The sequence below is a fragment of the Choloepus didactylus genome, chromosome 7 (assembly GCF_015220235.1).
Source record: "Choloepus didactylus isolate mChoDid1 chromosome 7, mChoDid1.pri, whole genome shotgun sequence".
Taxonomy (NCBI): Eukaryota; Metazoa; Chordata; class Mammalia; order Pilosa; family Megalonychidae; genus Choloepus; species Choloepus didactylus.
The window spans coordinates 10,843,292-10,857,811 of record NC_051313.1 but is presented as its reverse complement, the minus strand read 5'-3'; the positions used below and the strand labels follow the sequence as shown (position 1 = coordinate 10,857,811).

At 46.6% G+C, this 14,520-nt stretch overlaps 1 protein-coding gene across 5 annotated transcripts in view; it reads right to left on the bottom strand.

Annotated features, from left to right (window-relative positions):
• The window catches only part of MAP3K5 (mitogen-activated protein kinase kinase kinase 5), a 216,719-nt gene that overhangs the window by 27,103 nt on the left and 175,096 nt on the right, over nt 1-14,520 (bottom strand). For all 5 annotated transcript variants that reach the window (XM_037843559.1, XM_037843556.1, XM_037843560.1 and 2 more), the window contains 3 exons: nt 9,695-9,852; nt 8,450-8,627; nt 7,692-7,712 (listed from right to left, as the gene is read on the bottom strand). In XM_037843559.1, coding sequence (XP_037699487.1) covers nt 7,692-7,712; nt 8,450-8,627; nt 9,695-9,852 — 357 coding nt within the window. The remainder of the gene's footprint in view (nt 1-7,691; nt 7,713-8,449; nt 8,628-9,694; nt 9,853-14,520) is intronic.

Below are 14,520 nucleotides of genomic sequence, written 5' to 3'. Positions count from 1 at the left end.
GACCTCAATAGATGAGGTTACCAGGGGCCATGCAGAAGGGGAGTGGGGAGTTACTATGTGAAGGGAGCAGGGCTTCCGTCTGGAGTGATGAAGAAGTCCTGGTCATGGATGGTGAAGATGCAGGCACAACACTGTTAATGCGATTAAAGCCACTGAACCGTACACTTAAGATGGTTCAACTGGCACACTTTATTCTGCATATGTCGACATGATAAAAAAAAGATTGGCAAAAAATAATGCACCAATTGCAAGACAGCAATAATATTTGTCAACTGTCTCGTTGCCGTAAGTGGCACGATTACACTTCACGAGAGGCGGGTCCCCGACTGTGATGGCCCCCGTCTGCTGGCTCAGCAGATCCCCTGCGGGGGGTCGGAGGAAAGGGCACCCAGGCCTGGGACATCCCAGGAGTGTGAAACCAGGTAGCAAGCCCCAGGCTCGGTGGGTCCTGGGCTCCAGCCCCTCGTTTTTATTAACGACCTGGGACTTTGAGAAGCTCATTTACTTCCTCAGGGCCTCGTTTTTCACCTCTATAGAGCAAAGGATGAAATTCATGGTTTCATCCCCAGTCCTCAGAGCCTTGGGGACCCCCCTCAGCATCTTGGGGCCACTGCAGAGGACATGAGTGAGGAGGATGCTGAGTCCAGGCCACAGGGTCCACCTTGATTTTAAGTCATTTTTGCCAGAAGCATCTTTGCCCAACAAGGGACCCAATATTCCTGCACTAGAGAAGGCAGATGTAAAATTACAAAAAGGGGGATCTGTTCCTGCCACCCCTTTTTTAACCTAACTCCTCTTGGGCTGGGGTGAATCAGCAATTGCCCCAGGCTCAAAGGCAGGATTCCCAGTGGGCTCCCACCCTGCTCCCTGGGACTGCAGACCCCAACCCCAAACCATTAAGGGGGCCAGGAACTCTGACTGGACAGTTGGTGGAGTTGCAGATGTGCTCCCCTCACGATGCGGATTTGGGTAAGCTCTTTCCTCTCTTCCTTCCCTCCCACTATCTTTAGACTCTACGCCTTAAGGTTCCAAGTGATATGCATGTATATATCTAAATAGTTTAAAATTACATGCCTGTATATTATATATGCTATTTATAATTAGAAGAAAATATACCATAATATTAATGATAGTAATTTCTAGAAGTCATTTGTAATAATTATGATTTCCTTATCTTCTTTCAAAATCTCTTCAATAACCAAGAATTACTTTTATAAACAAATGATAGGTTATGGGAAATATTTTCACAAGCAAATACTCAATCAGTAGAAACATCACATAACCAAGAACTTGAGTTATCTAATGGCACGCTGAGGAATAATCCAGACAATGAAAAAAAAATCCCGTCCTATGGCAGGAAGTGACAGGCCTGTGGAGATGCAGGCCCCGGCAGCTGTGGCCACTGGGACGCCCTCCCACGTGCAGGGCCTGGGAAGGCTTTCCCACCCGAGCACAGGAGTGCCCTGCATCATGTGGCCTTGGGGGAGGACCCATCCACCCGCTGGTTGTATCAAAGATACCCGGCAAGGCCGTTCTTTTTTCTATCCCACTTGGAGGCCAGGGGAAGAGAGTAGGTTTTCAGGGGCTCGAGCCTCGGTTTGCCCTGGAAGGAGGCAGAGGGAAACATGCACAGCGCCCAGGGACACTGGATCCCTGGGAAAACGTCCTTACTTTGAGTAAGGGGCAAGTCACCCCAGAATGGATGGCTCGGTCTACGAAGTGGGGACAAGGGGAAGCCAAGAAGAGTTGCTCTGTGTCTACCAATTCAGTACCACAATGTCCCATTTAAGTATATAAAGACCAAATGTCCACCCTGAAGACTGGAGGCAGGGGAAAGCGCCTGGGATGCACGTTTACCAAATTCCCATGACTGGAATCCCTTTTTTCTGGAGCAGCCTGGGGGCCTAGTGTCTCCTGGCCCTCATTTTAAGAAATGCTGCCATATCAGAGAGCAGATGTGGCCTCTTCCTTGCTGGTAACAGTAAGGTCATCTGAAAGGAGAAATGTTTTACCAGGGTTGCCAAACAAGGAGCTGCTATGAGAGCACATTTTCTGGGGTGCATTAGGGTCTGTGGTGTGCTGTTTGGCTTTAGAGATGGTACAAGCCGTGTTAAGGGTGAGCAGTCTTCCAACTGGGCAAAGCAGCTGCTGAGCCTGGCCTGCTGAGGGCTCCGAGGCTTGAGAGCAAGATTTTCATTGTCAGTGAGAGGTCAAGCCCCTAAAGTTCAAATAATGCTGGCGGCAAAAGAGCTGAAGAGGTTGACTTTCTCTGGGCCTGCTGGAGTAGCCATTCACCCTTGAAAGGAAGGGACAAAAGTCCTGCCCGCAGGGCAGCTCACTGCTGATCCGAGTCTCGGTGAAGGCCTTGCAGTTTACAGACGGGTGATGCCCTTAAAATGCAGGTCACATTCAGAAGTGGAAGTGGGCATTTCAAAGGCGGGATGGACGGTTCTTGGGAATACACAGATTAAGTTTTATCTGGAGGCTAACAGCTGAGGGTCTCCTACCACACATGCATGGGTGTGTGCACGCATGTGTGCAATTAAGAAGTAGAGAGTTAAGGACCTGAATTTTGATGCTTTCTGGTTTTTTGGTTGCATGATGTGCTTGGCTTGCCCAGTAACAAGAAGGCCTGTGTCACAGTGACCTGCAGATTTTAGGGTTGCTATGGATACCAGCAGTCTAAGAGGAGGTCTAATGAGGTAAAACAGTATATGCTTCCGGATGGAAGCCAGTGCCTGTGTCACAGCTTCTCCAGGGAACGCAGGACTCACAGGTGCTGGGAAGGTCCTGTGTGAACAGCAGTAAACACCCTCTCCCTGACTGCAAATCAGCAAACCTGGTTCTAGCTGGAGGCCCCTTCTCTCTTAGGCCAACCCATGCATCCGTTCACCCCACATGTATTTTATGAGCATTTACTATCTGCTGGGTGGCCAACAGGAAGGAATCAATAATGAACCGAGGTTTCCAGTTAAAGAGAATGGATGGACAAATGTACTCTCTATAGACTAAGACAGAGGAGAATATGGGCTGAAGGGAAAGTTTTCCTTAGGGGGGAAGGGGATTATTTCACAGTTCAGTTTGGGAAATGAAGAAGGCGACTGGCTGTGGGTCTGGAGCTCGGAGGAGGAGGAGGGCTGGAGATTCAGACTCAGTAGCCCTCCACCTACGGAGGACAGTTAAAGCAGAGGATGGCACAGGCAGGGAGAGATGAGGAGGGCCCGGGACCCAGGCCTCAAGGACACCACTGTCTAGAGGAGAAGAGCAGGACGAGGAGGCAGCAAAGGAGAATGACCGCGAGGTAGGAGGACCACAAGGAGAACGGGGTGTCATGGAAGCCCACAGAGGAGACGAGACAGAGGGACCAGCTGGGCCAAAAGCCGCTGAGAAGCAGAGTAAATTGAGAAGAGGGTTTGTTGGGTTTCACTAAATGCCCAGAGCAGATTCAGTGAGCTAGAGGAAGGGTGGACACCGGAAGAGGGGAAGACCAGGAGACACCATCCATTGCATCGTGGAGCCATGATGGGGAGCAGAAATTGGGGTGCTGGCCCATGAGGTGACACAGTGTCAGGGAAAGATGCGTTCATGTCTCTGGAGCCTGTGCACACGGGAGGGCCTGGAGAAGCGACGGGAGGTGGCAGGGGTGCAGGTGCAGGGCCTGAAGGGCAATGGCCTTCCATAGGACACGGGGGCTTTCCCTTCTGGAAGGGGTGGAAGAGGGAGAAAAGGGGACCCAGGCTGGCAGCTTTATACATTTGTGGTGGAAACAGGATCAAATCCACTCCTGGTCTTTCTAGCTTCTCATGTTGCAAAAGATTTCCAGGCAAATCGGAAAGCCTGGTGCCCTTCCGTGGTGGTTCTGACTGTAAATGGGGAGAAGCTCAAGTAGAATTCTTTCCAGAAGAGTGTGCTGACAGTTTCTGGATGGCACGAGGCCACGGGCCCCTCTGGGATCAGGGTCTTGGGAACCCAGAGAGCCAAGAGCAGGATTTCTGGTCCCTGCAGCCTGAATGCCAATGTCCTGCCAACTATTTGCAAAGCCCTCGGCCCCAGGGCTGGCCCATGCAAAGCCCAAAAGTGGCGGGATGGAAACCTTGTAGTTTGCCCTCTCTGAGGATGGGAAGTGGCAAAGCAGTGTCTCTAGAGATGTGATTCCCATCACTCCATTTTAGGGGTCCATGGGAAGGGCTGTGAATCTGGAATTCCCAAAGAGGCCATGGGGAGGGAAGGATGGGGAGGGGCAGAGGCTCGTCCGTGGTCCCCAGGTCGCCGGGCGCTCCTGTCTGCGGTAGGAAGATGGCACTAAGTGCAGGGAACTGGACACATCCCTGCTTTGGGAAAGTGTGTGTGTGGGGGGGAGCGGGGGGAGGATTCCTAGCTTGCTTTGGTCACCATGAGGGTGGTCTCAAATCTTAAAAGTGATTCCTGGGCCCCAGGGACCCTCGTGGGCCTCCTTCTCCAGGGCAGTCTGGGGCCAAAGCCCAGTCCCAGCACCGCGTCTCCTGCCTCTTGTCTCCCACCTCCTGTCACCCAAGCCTCAGACAATGGCCCAGCACGTCGGCGAGTCTAAGAGTCATCAGGCTGTTGACTGAAGAGTAGAGGCTCCTGGGTCCCATCCCTAGACTCTGGGGTTTTTACCAGCATCCCCAGGACCCATGAGGCTGGACCCAGGCCTGTGTTGGTCACTGATGTACCCCTGGTGCCCAGTGCTTGGTATGGCTTGGGAAATTGGGTTGCGTAAACCATCCTTCACGCAGCTGTCAGAAGCACCTGCCAACAGTCGACAGTCCAGCGTGGTAGCCCCTAGCTATTTAAATTTTAGTTTAAATGAAATTAAAATAAAAATTCAGGCCTTTGATCACCATAGCCATGCTTCGAGCGATGACTAGCCTCACATAGTTAGTGGCTACCACACTGGACGATGCAGACACAGGGCATTTCCATGCGTGCAGGACGTTGTATTGGATAGTGCTGGTCTGTACTACCGCAGCTGGAGCTCTCCCCTGGCTCCCCTGCCTCTCCCCTAACTCCTTGGGACAGCACGTAAGGGGCCCCTTGAGATCTGTGCCCCCACCACCCCCAGCATGTTAAGCGCTGAGGCTGCTGAGCCACCACAGGTCCCAGGATGCATCGGAGGGTTTCCCACATCCTGACACGGACTCATGCCAGGACTGGCAGCACCTGGCTCCCCACTTCCCACAGCCCGGTAAACTCGCAGCCATCCTGACCCACCAGGTGCCGCCCCACAGCAAAGGCTTCCTCGAACCCACTTCTCAGACTGACATCAATCATTCTCTGCCCCTGTGCCGCTCCCTCCGGGCAGACTAAATCATACCACAGTGTAGCTGATTTTTTGTTAACCTGTGTATCTCCCCTATAAGAATGACAGCTCCTTAAAGTCAGCTCCTAAAAGCTCTACTTTTACCATCCTTAAACATTTAGGGTCTAGCACATTTCCTATGCATACAGTAAGTGCACAATAAACGTTTACTGGATTAAATGAATTAGTCAATCCTCCAGGTCTGTGCCTGGGGATTGGGAGGGGAGCCCAGAACGAGCCTGTTGTGCTTCTCTCTCTAAAGGGGAAGGGGGTCCCCTCAGTGCCTTCCCACCCGCCTCTTGGGAGGCCTGGGCACCGTCCTTGTAGGGGTCGCAGAGGCCAGCCAGTGGCCTGACTTCTGGGCAGCAGCAGGGGTACGGCCTGTAAGGACGAGTTGGGGAAATCTGTCGGATGCTCGCCTGTACCCAGGAGGCAAGTCAGACCAGGCCTCAGTTCCTGGTTTGAATTACTAGGGCCATGAAGTTCTCTGTGACCCCAAGAACAAGCCCTCCCTCGGAGGAGGGACTCGTCACCAGGCATGTCCCCTGTGTCACGGTACCTTCAGCTGAGGATTCTGACAGGCTAGTCGGGCAGGGAGTTGGGGGTTGCCTGTTCTTTCCAGGCCCAAACCAACGTCTCAGGGAGGGGGCAGAGCAGGGATGACAGGTCGTGGGGAGGTATAAAGAGATGCAGAGCACCCAGGAGGCCTGGCTGAGGTTCTGAGGGAGGAGCGGCAGTGGGGGCCCTTCGGGAAAGGCGGGGGGACCCGTGGGCTGTGGTCAGCAGTTCTGAAGCAGCCGGTGAGCCATGGCAGACAAGAGCCAGCCAAGGGGGCCGGAAAAAATAGCAACAGTGACCACCTAGGAGGTGCATGTGGGCAGGGCCTTTGACCCACGTGACCTCAGTGAACCTTCACAACGACCCTCCGAGCAGGTGGTCGAACTGTACCTGCAGGACAGGGGCGGTGACCGAGGGAAAGTGACCTTCAAGGCCACCCAGCCAACAGGTGACCCCAGCTCTGACCCCAACACCATCCTCTCAGCTGCTCTGTCAAACCAAGTCACATCTTTTAAGTGGGGTTAGATTCTCAAGTCAGAGCAGAGTCCAAATTACTCTGCAGTCACCCTGAGCACGGAAGGTAAGGGACTTGCGGGGGTCACGATGACCCCAAGCTCAGCAGTTTTACCTCCCCCATCGCGCGCTCTGAGGCATACCCTCACTCAGAAGACTTGGAGGCAGAATTTCCTGCTTAAAGGATCACTTTCCTGCTTGCCCTCTCTCTGGCTCTGTCTTCCCACGTGTGTACAGATGAGTGCATGCGAGTTAAACGTGCGTGTGATAGGAATCTGTTTTCCGCAAGTAAAACACAGCCTCCGAGGAGGGATGAAAGTACTGTGGCTTGAGCTTCTGGGTGAGGCTCTGGGCTCTTCTGGGTTATTATTTTACATGGCTCTCAGAACCAAATCTGTGAATTAAAAGCAAGATGAAGTAGGTGCTAAACCAGCCAGATGAAACAAGAAACTCGCTGCATATCACACAACTAGAAGTGGCTCAGCTGGGATCAGAACTGACTTCTGCATATGTGGGGCCCATTTTCTGACCCCCAAGCAGACCGATCAGAAGGCAGAGGACACTGCAGGACCCACCCCAAAAAGTCAAGGCTACCCAGAGGAGGAAAGGGCCTCTCCTCTCCTCTCCTCTCAGAATGGAAGGAGGAGAACCGGAGGGGCTGTGCCCAGGACACCCCGTTAGTGGGCCTCTACTCTGGGCTGAGTGGCTTTGAGGCACCCGGGGAACCTGCAGGAACCCGCCCCGGCCCGTGGAAACACATACACAAGGGACGGTAAGGCCCCTGCAGTGTTTGATCAACAACTCACCCAACTCAGGAGAGCCCCAAACTGTGTCCCTCTTTTTGTTACTCTTTGAAATGCATTAGCTGATCAAATTTTCCTTCCTAGTTATGGTCTGCAAAGACCAATGTTAAAAAGCAAAACCACAACTACTCCTAGTCAACTAAAAACAGAGATAACATACAACTCCAAGAGGAAAGAGGAAGCTGTCTGGCACTGGAATTTTTCACAAGAAATCTGGTAAGAGACCGACTGGCTCCCAGATAAAAAAGTATGAACTCCTCTCAAATTGAAGATTTCAAAATGAACAGTCACCACCTCACATTCAGGGAGAAACAGTGTAAGCCTCCTTCCTGGGGGAGAAAGGCAAGTGGTTTCTGGAGGAATGAGCTCAGCCAGGCCTCTGGCTGCAAATATCCTTACTACCCAGAACGGCTGCCCCGGAAGCAAGCAGAGGATGGAGCTATTGATGGGAAGTCTAGAGCCTTTGGCTCCACAGACACAGGTAAAAACAAACTCACCGTTTGATCCAGCTGAGAGAGCTGTGGAAAGAAAAGCAAACAGTAGCATAAGCACATGGGAGGTTTGTTGTTAAGCTGAGAATTCAGCACAAGGCGAAAGTTTGAAATGCAATCAATGTCCTTTCCAAACATTCAATCTGCCTGTCCTCATCCAGTGGCAGCCTCGAAGATGCCAAGAACAAATGGAGCATCTATTTTTTACCCCTTTCTGAAAAGAGTTATGGAAATTCTGGCAAAAAGACCACTTACTTACATATTTGCATTGCTATTTTATTTATAGCTGACAATCTTATCTTTCTTTTCTTTGTTTGTTAATTATTCACAGAGATATTGTCTAAGAGGCAGCAGGTATTTTCTACTGCCTAAAATTTAAAAAAGCATGTTATCTCGGTGGCTTGGAAGTTTAATAGCTCTGGGAAACTCTCATAGCCTGTTAGTGGTAGTTTTAGGTTTCGGCTCTAAAAGGCTCTGCTTCACCCCTTTCACACTTTAACTCACACTGACAAGGCTAGAATGCTACAGAGGCTGACACATTTAGCTGCCTGCTAACCATACGATGGAAGATTATTATGTATGGGGTCCCAACCCAAAACGGCTCCCTGCTACCAGAATGGAATGCCTGAGAACACTGTGCTAAAATTTATATCCATTTCCAGTGATACATGTAAGCAGATAAAATTAGTTCAACTTCTGGAAAAACCCTGCATCTTAAAAGCTCGGGATTTAGCGACTCTGACCCATTCCATGCAATCACATACCTGAAAGCTTAGGCTGCGTCTTTTTCTTTTTGCTGGAAACTTTTAAGAATTCATCAAGAAGCAGGTCATTGGCACAGGCTCTCTTGACGGGGTCTGGTTCAAAACACTTCAGGATGAAGGCCTTGGCCTCTGCCGACATGGACTCGGGGATCTCGGGGTGGACTTTAAACATCCCCACCTACGACGTGAATGCACAGAGAACAAGGGGTCTTCTGAGAGAGACCCTGCAAGCCTACCTCTGGAGCCCCGGCTTCCATGGCACAACAAGAGCCAAAATCAGATGCAACGAGCTCCCGGCCCTTCTCCAAGCGAGAGAGGATGTGTTTCCTTCAGGTTACGGGACGTTTACCGAGTGCTTTTTTGACTTCACCAATGAGCAGGCAGAGTCCTTAGCTTACAAAAGTAGCCAGCTTTAGAACCCACGAGCACATTAGCACTGCTACACACAAGAGAGATCTGTAAAGGAGACACGGGGTTGCTCACAGCAGCTGCGTGCCAGGCACTATTCTAGGCTTTTCCATTTCTGAAGCTCATCGAATCCTCCCAACAACCCATATTCTCCCTGTTACACCAGTGAGGGAGACGACACTCAGAAAGGGTGGTTATGAAAAGGCAGATCTGGGAGCTGAACATTTTGTTTCCCTTAAAGTCTATGTTCTTTCCCCCATGACTTGATTCATGAATACTTTCCCCGCCTCAAATCGCCTACCTTAAAAGAGACACTCAAAAGTACTTTCAAATTAAATAAATGGTGTTTTTATAACAATTAGAATTTTCTCCACCTTGTGGCCCTTCTAAAATCTGTTTTTTCTTAAATAATGTTTTCATGTTATTTAGTACAGAGAAAAATTTCTAAGGAAATCTTTTTTATTGTTATACAGCTATATAAGTTTATCATTCTATAAATAATAATATGTAAATTTCATAATAATTACTTAGACGTTATTGTGTGTTGGGCGCTATGTGCTTTTGCACATCGTATTTCTTATGAGCCTCACCAAACTCCTCTAGCCAGGAATTATATTTATACCCATTTCACAGGTGAGGAAGTTGAGGAACAGGGAGGTCAGGTAATTTGCCCCAAATCATCAAACAGCTGCACGATGCTGGAGTCTGGATACAGTCTCTGCCAGCTCATCTCCCTAAGGTGGTACCTCCCCATGCAGGATGCGACAGGCACAGACAGAACCCCCAGCAGCTAGCAAAGGCTTTCTATGTTTGTTTCCAAGGTACGGGGAAGGTGACCTTGAACATGGCTGCCTGTGGCTCTCCCAGCTCGTAGAAGGGCGGTTTCCCGGTGGCCATCTCGATGATCGTGCAGCCCAGAGACCAGATGTCAGCTGCCTTCCCGTAGCCTCGGGGGCCTTTGTCTATTATTTCTGGTGCCATGTACTGAAGGGTACCTGGAGAGAATTCCAACACGTTTTCACTTCAAAAAGAGGAAAAAGATGGTTCCCTAACAATGGTTTCAATTTCTCTCTTTTTATGCAAGACAACTTATAAAGCTTGACTCAGGTCTTACTATCTCATCTTTTTTGAGTTCCAGTTTCTCAGCTGTGAATGAAAGCTGAAAGAGCAGTTTTTATAAGGGATTTTGTCAGTGACATAAAAACGAGTTTACCAATATTATCTGGTCATAAATGGATGCTTTCTCATTTCCTATCTAGGATGATATAACTGAAACACCATTTCATTGGGACCTCTCAAAGACTTCCAACAACAGCAGAGAATATAAACAAACACTTTTCATGTTTGGTTCTTCAAATAAATAAAGACTCCTAGATATTTACTTCTAATTTTTCCAGGATAAACCTAGTTCCTTCGACCATTTTTGATTTAATGCTTGCTGTCCATTTAGGTTTCTTCAACTTTCTGCTTTCACAAAACAGCACAGAATAGTTACATCTGGCTAAATATACTTTAGAAATAGAGAAAAAAAAATAGTAGGTTATCCCACACATTCCCATATGGCCAAGAAAGTAGATAAAGTTGTAGGAACTCATATACAGACTATCCAAATATTGCACTCCACACACACAACAGGATCCCATCTTGGTGGAAAAATTAGCATAACCTTCATAAATTGGAGATTGCAAAGGAACACGAAAATAGGATTCTTTTTCGTGACTATTCACATAGAGGCATATATTGAATATTGTTAGTGGGTGGGATTATGGGTATTTATGTTCAATTACTTGTTTGTATTTTTTAACTTTTATGTAATGAGCATGCATTGCTCTGGCAATAAAAAATCAAACAAAAAAATTACAACACTAAGTATCTGCAAGTTAGAAGGGTCTCCTTTTAAAAACTGTGATTCATTTTAAGCTACTTATGCATCCTGGGTTTATTTCAGTGAATTTTCACTTTTGTGCACTGAGGTGGAGGATTTTTAGTATATTTCAACTAATCCTCCATTACTGGCCATTGGGGATGTCACAATTAATCTCCCAAGAGTTGGTCATGAGTTATTCTCATTTTTTAAGAGCACAGGCCAGGAATAATTGGGTGAAAATTAATTAAAGACCAAAATAATAAAATCCTGAAAATAGTAAAGCTGCCCCATGTTTCAGCAAGGTTAGTGATGATCAAAAAATCAATTACTAGTGATATCCATATTAGGGCAAGCATCACTGTGATCAAACAAACTTGCTTTCTGCTAAATAGGGACTACTTCATTTATTTGGGGTCCAAATTATCTGGACCTACTATTGACAGTGTGTGAGGGGAAAGGGGGCAACTGTCATTGTGTTAGTCAGTCTGTATTGCCGAGATGGTGATTTGTCCCCTAAAATCAATGCCACCCCTTCCAAAGAGCAGTCTTGTCATTGGGAACTGACAACTCAGCCAAAGACCACACTTCCCAGCTCCCTTTCCTTTCAGGTGTTATCTTGCCAATGGAATGTCAGTGGAAGCAACATGCTGAGATTTTTAAAGAAGTGCCTTCTCTGCTGTCTTCTTTATCAGCTGAGTACAGAGGATCTCAAGGACCTAGGGGACGGTGCTGCCACCACCCAGAAGACAGAGGAAGCCTCAGTTCCTGAACCCCTTATGTGGAGAAAAGCTTCCTGCAGACCTGGAACCACCTGCATTAGACTGTGAGAGAAATGATCTGGGGGTTGTTTGTTACAGCAACCAGTGTTATCCTAACTAATACAGTCTGATTCTCAAAGAACAAATTCTTTGATTCATTTACAAATGTTATCATTTTTATGTTTTCTAAAGTATCAATTTCTGCTATATTTGTATCTATATTATTATAATACCTTCTTTCTGATTTCCTTAAATTGTACTATTTGTATATTTCTAAATTCCTGGATTGAATGTTTGGTTCTTCTGTTTTCATTCTTATTTCTTAATCATGAAATCCTAAAGATTCTTCAAGTCATTAATCAAAACAAGGTAAATCATGCTCAATATTATTAATCATTAAGGAGATGAAAATCAAAACCTCGGTGAGGTACCATTTCATACCCACTAGGATAAATATAATAAATTAAAAAGTTAAAAAAAGAAAAAAACATAAAATAATAAGTGATAGCAAGGCTATGGAGAAATTGGAACCCTGCATTACTGATGGGAATGAGAAATGATTCTGCCACTGTGGAAAAGAGTTTGGCAGTTCCTCAAGAAGTTAAACATAGAATTACCAAATGACCCAGCAATTCCACTCTGAGGTACATTAACAGAACTGAAAACAGGGACTCAGCAAATTTATGTCCATGCTTGTTCACAGCAGCTATCTTCTCAAGAGCCAGAAGGTGGAAACAGCCACATAAATGCATGAACAAATTGTGGTATATCAATACAGTGGAATACTATACACCTGTGAAAATGAATGAAGTACTTACATATGCTACAACATGGAGGCACCTCAAAAACATTATGCTAAGGGATGGAAGCCAGGCACAAAAGGTCACAAATTGTAACAATTTCATTTAAATGAAATCTCCAGACTAGAGAAATCCATAGAGACAGAAGCAGCTTGGTGGTTGCCAGGCACTGGGGGAGGAAAGGGGACTGGGGAGTAAGTGTTTAATGGGCACTGGGTTTCCTTTGGGGATGAGGAAAATGTTTTGGAACCAGACAAAGGCAGTGGGTGTACAACCCTGTGACTATACCAAATGCCACAGAACCGTTCACTTTAAAATGGTTAATTTTATGTTATGTCAATTTCACTGCAAATGACCCGGCAAATCCATTCTGAGGTACATTAACAGTTCTGTTAATTTGGTAATTCTATGTGGTGAAACTGACATAACATAAAATTATGGTTCTTCTGTCTATTTAAAAAAAAGAAAATGATTTAAAAAGTCATTTTGATTGTTTCTGGTATACTTTATTCTGTAAGTCAAATGTACAAGACCCCTGCCTGTGCGCCTGTGGTTCACGGGACCATCAAAAGATCATAGGCCATAGGTCATACATCAGGTGACATCAACACAGACAACTCGTCAGTCAGGAGGTGAAGAAGAACAGAGTGGAAAGGAGAGGGAATTTCAGAGGCTGCGTGACTCAAATCGCTGAAGTGTGTGGTCTGATGCAAGGATTAAAGGGGGAGCCAAGAGCCCTGCATTCTCGTTCTGTCCTGGTCCCTCCAGAAAACACTCAACTGCAGCTCCTTACTTGGCCCCGAGTCTGGATTTGCATTTCTAATGCCCCTGAGAGTGATTTCCCAGAGTACAGCAATGAATCAGGAGTGGCAGCAGGAGCATTTTGCCATCTCTCCTTGCTTCTGATATATCCCTACGAATTGCATAATCAGCAAGCAGGAACCCATCCCAGAGGTGATGCAGCAGGAGCATTTTGCCATCTCTCCTTGCTTCTGATATATCCCTACGAATTGCATAATCAGCAAGCAGGAACCCATCCCAGAGGTGATACTGGATTCACTTCAAATCCAAGAGAGCTATGTCAGTATTTTCCGATTCATAACCAAAGTGACAGACATTCTGATAAATACAGACACTTTTTATGAATGCTTCATGCATGATTTATAGGTGAAAACTGCTCGCATGAATCCCCTTAACACCTAGGCTAGAAACTGGCTGTTGTTTATAATAATAATTAAAAATATAATATTTCTGTCAGGCATGGTCATCCTGCCAGGCTTATCCTCGGGATCTCATCACAACACAGCAGTCGTTCAGCTAACACGCAACGGCAACGGCACGGGTCTGCTCTCAGCTTCAGTCCTCCTGTTGGAGGAAAGCAGTTCACTTGGCCAAGGATAAGGCAGGCACGCACCCCAAGAATTCACCCACCCTTAGTAGAAACTGTCACTTCCTCTTCACTTTTACCTTCTCCCAGGTGATAACTTTTTCCTTTTTATGATTTAAACACAATCAAACGGTCTTTTAGAAAATATATGTTAAAGCCTACCGCCCTCTCTTTGGTTGTCTCTGGTTCTAAAATAAAATCGATGAGAGAATTTAAGTTGTATTAACACCTGAGCAGGAATTATAACTGATCAAAAGTATAGTGAATTTTAGAAATTGGACAATGCAAGTTAGGTCTTAATAAATCATGCAACATTTTTATCCATCAGATAATATTTCAAAGAGCTTTAACTACCATTTGCATTTATCTTCCAGAGAGCAGATGCCAAAAAACCCAAGTTTAGTTCATATCTACTCCTCTCTTTACCCCACAAACACGTGATATACGATATTTTACATAAAAAGATTGGTGGAGCTGGATAATGAAGATGCAAACCAATCTGAACATCAGCCAAAGAAAAACATATAAGAATATTAACTCTAAAACCCATCGCTCATATACATTGCATTCCAAAGTTTAAAAAAATAAATTACTTTAAAATAATCTACCCTAGAATTTCTTTGCCCCTGCAGGCACCCAAGAAGTCTGTACAGCATAGTGGTGAAAAGCTTACATTTTGATATCACGCTCCATTTATTCATTCGTTCACCAGATCTACTCTGGGCCTTACGATGGGACTGCTGAGGAGAAAGCAGTAGAGCAAATAGAAATCCCTGGGCTCTCGAAGCATGCATTTTTGCACAGGAGGCAGAAAATAAACTAAAAGCATAATAAATAAGTAAATTATATGA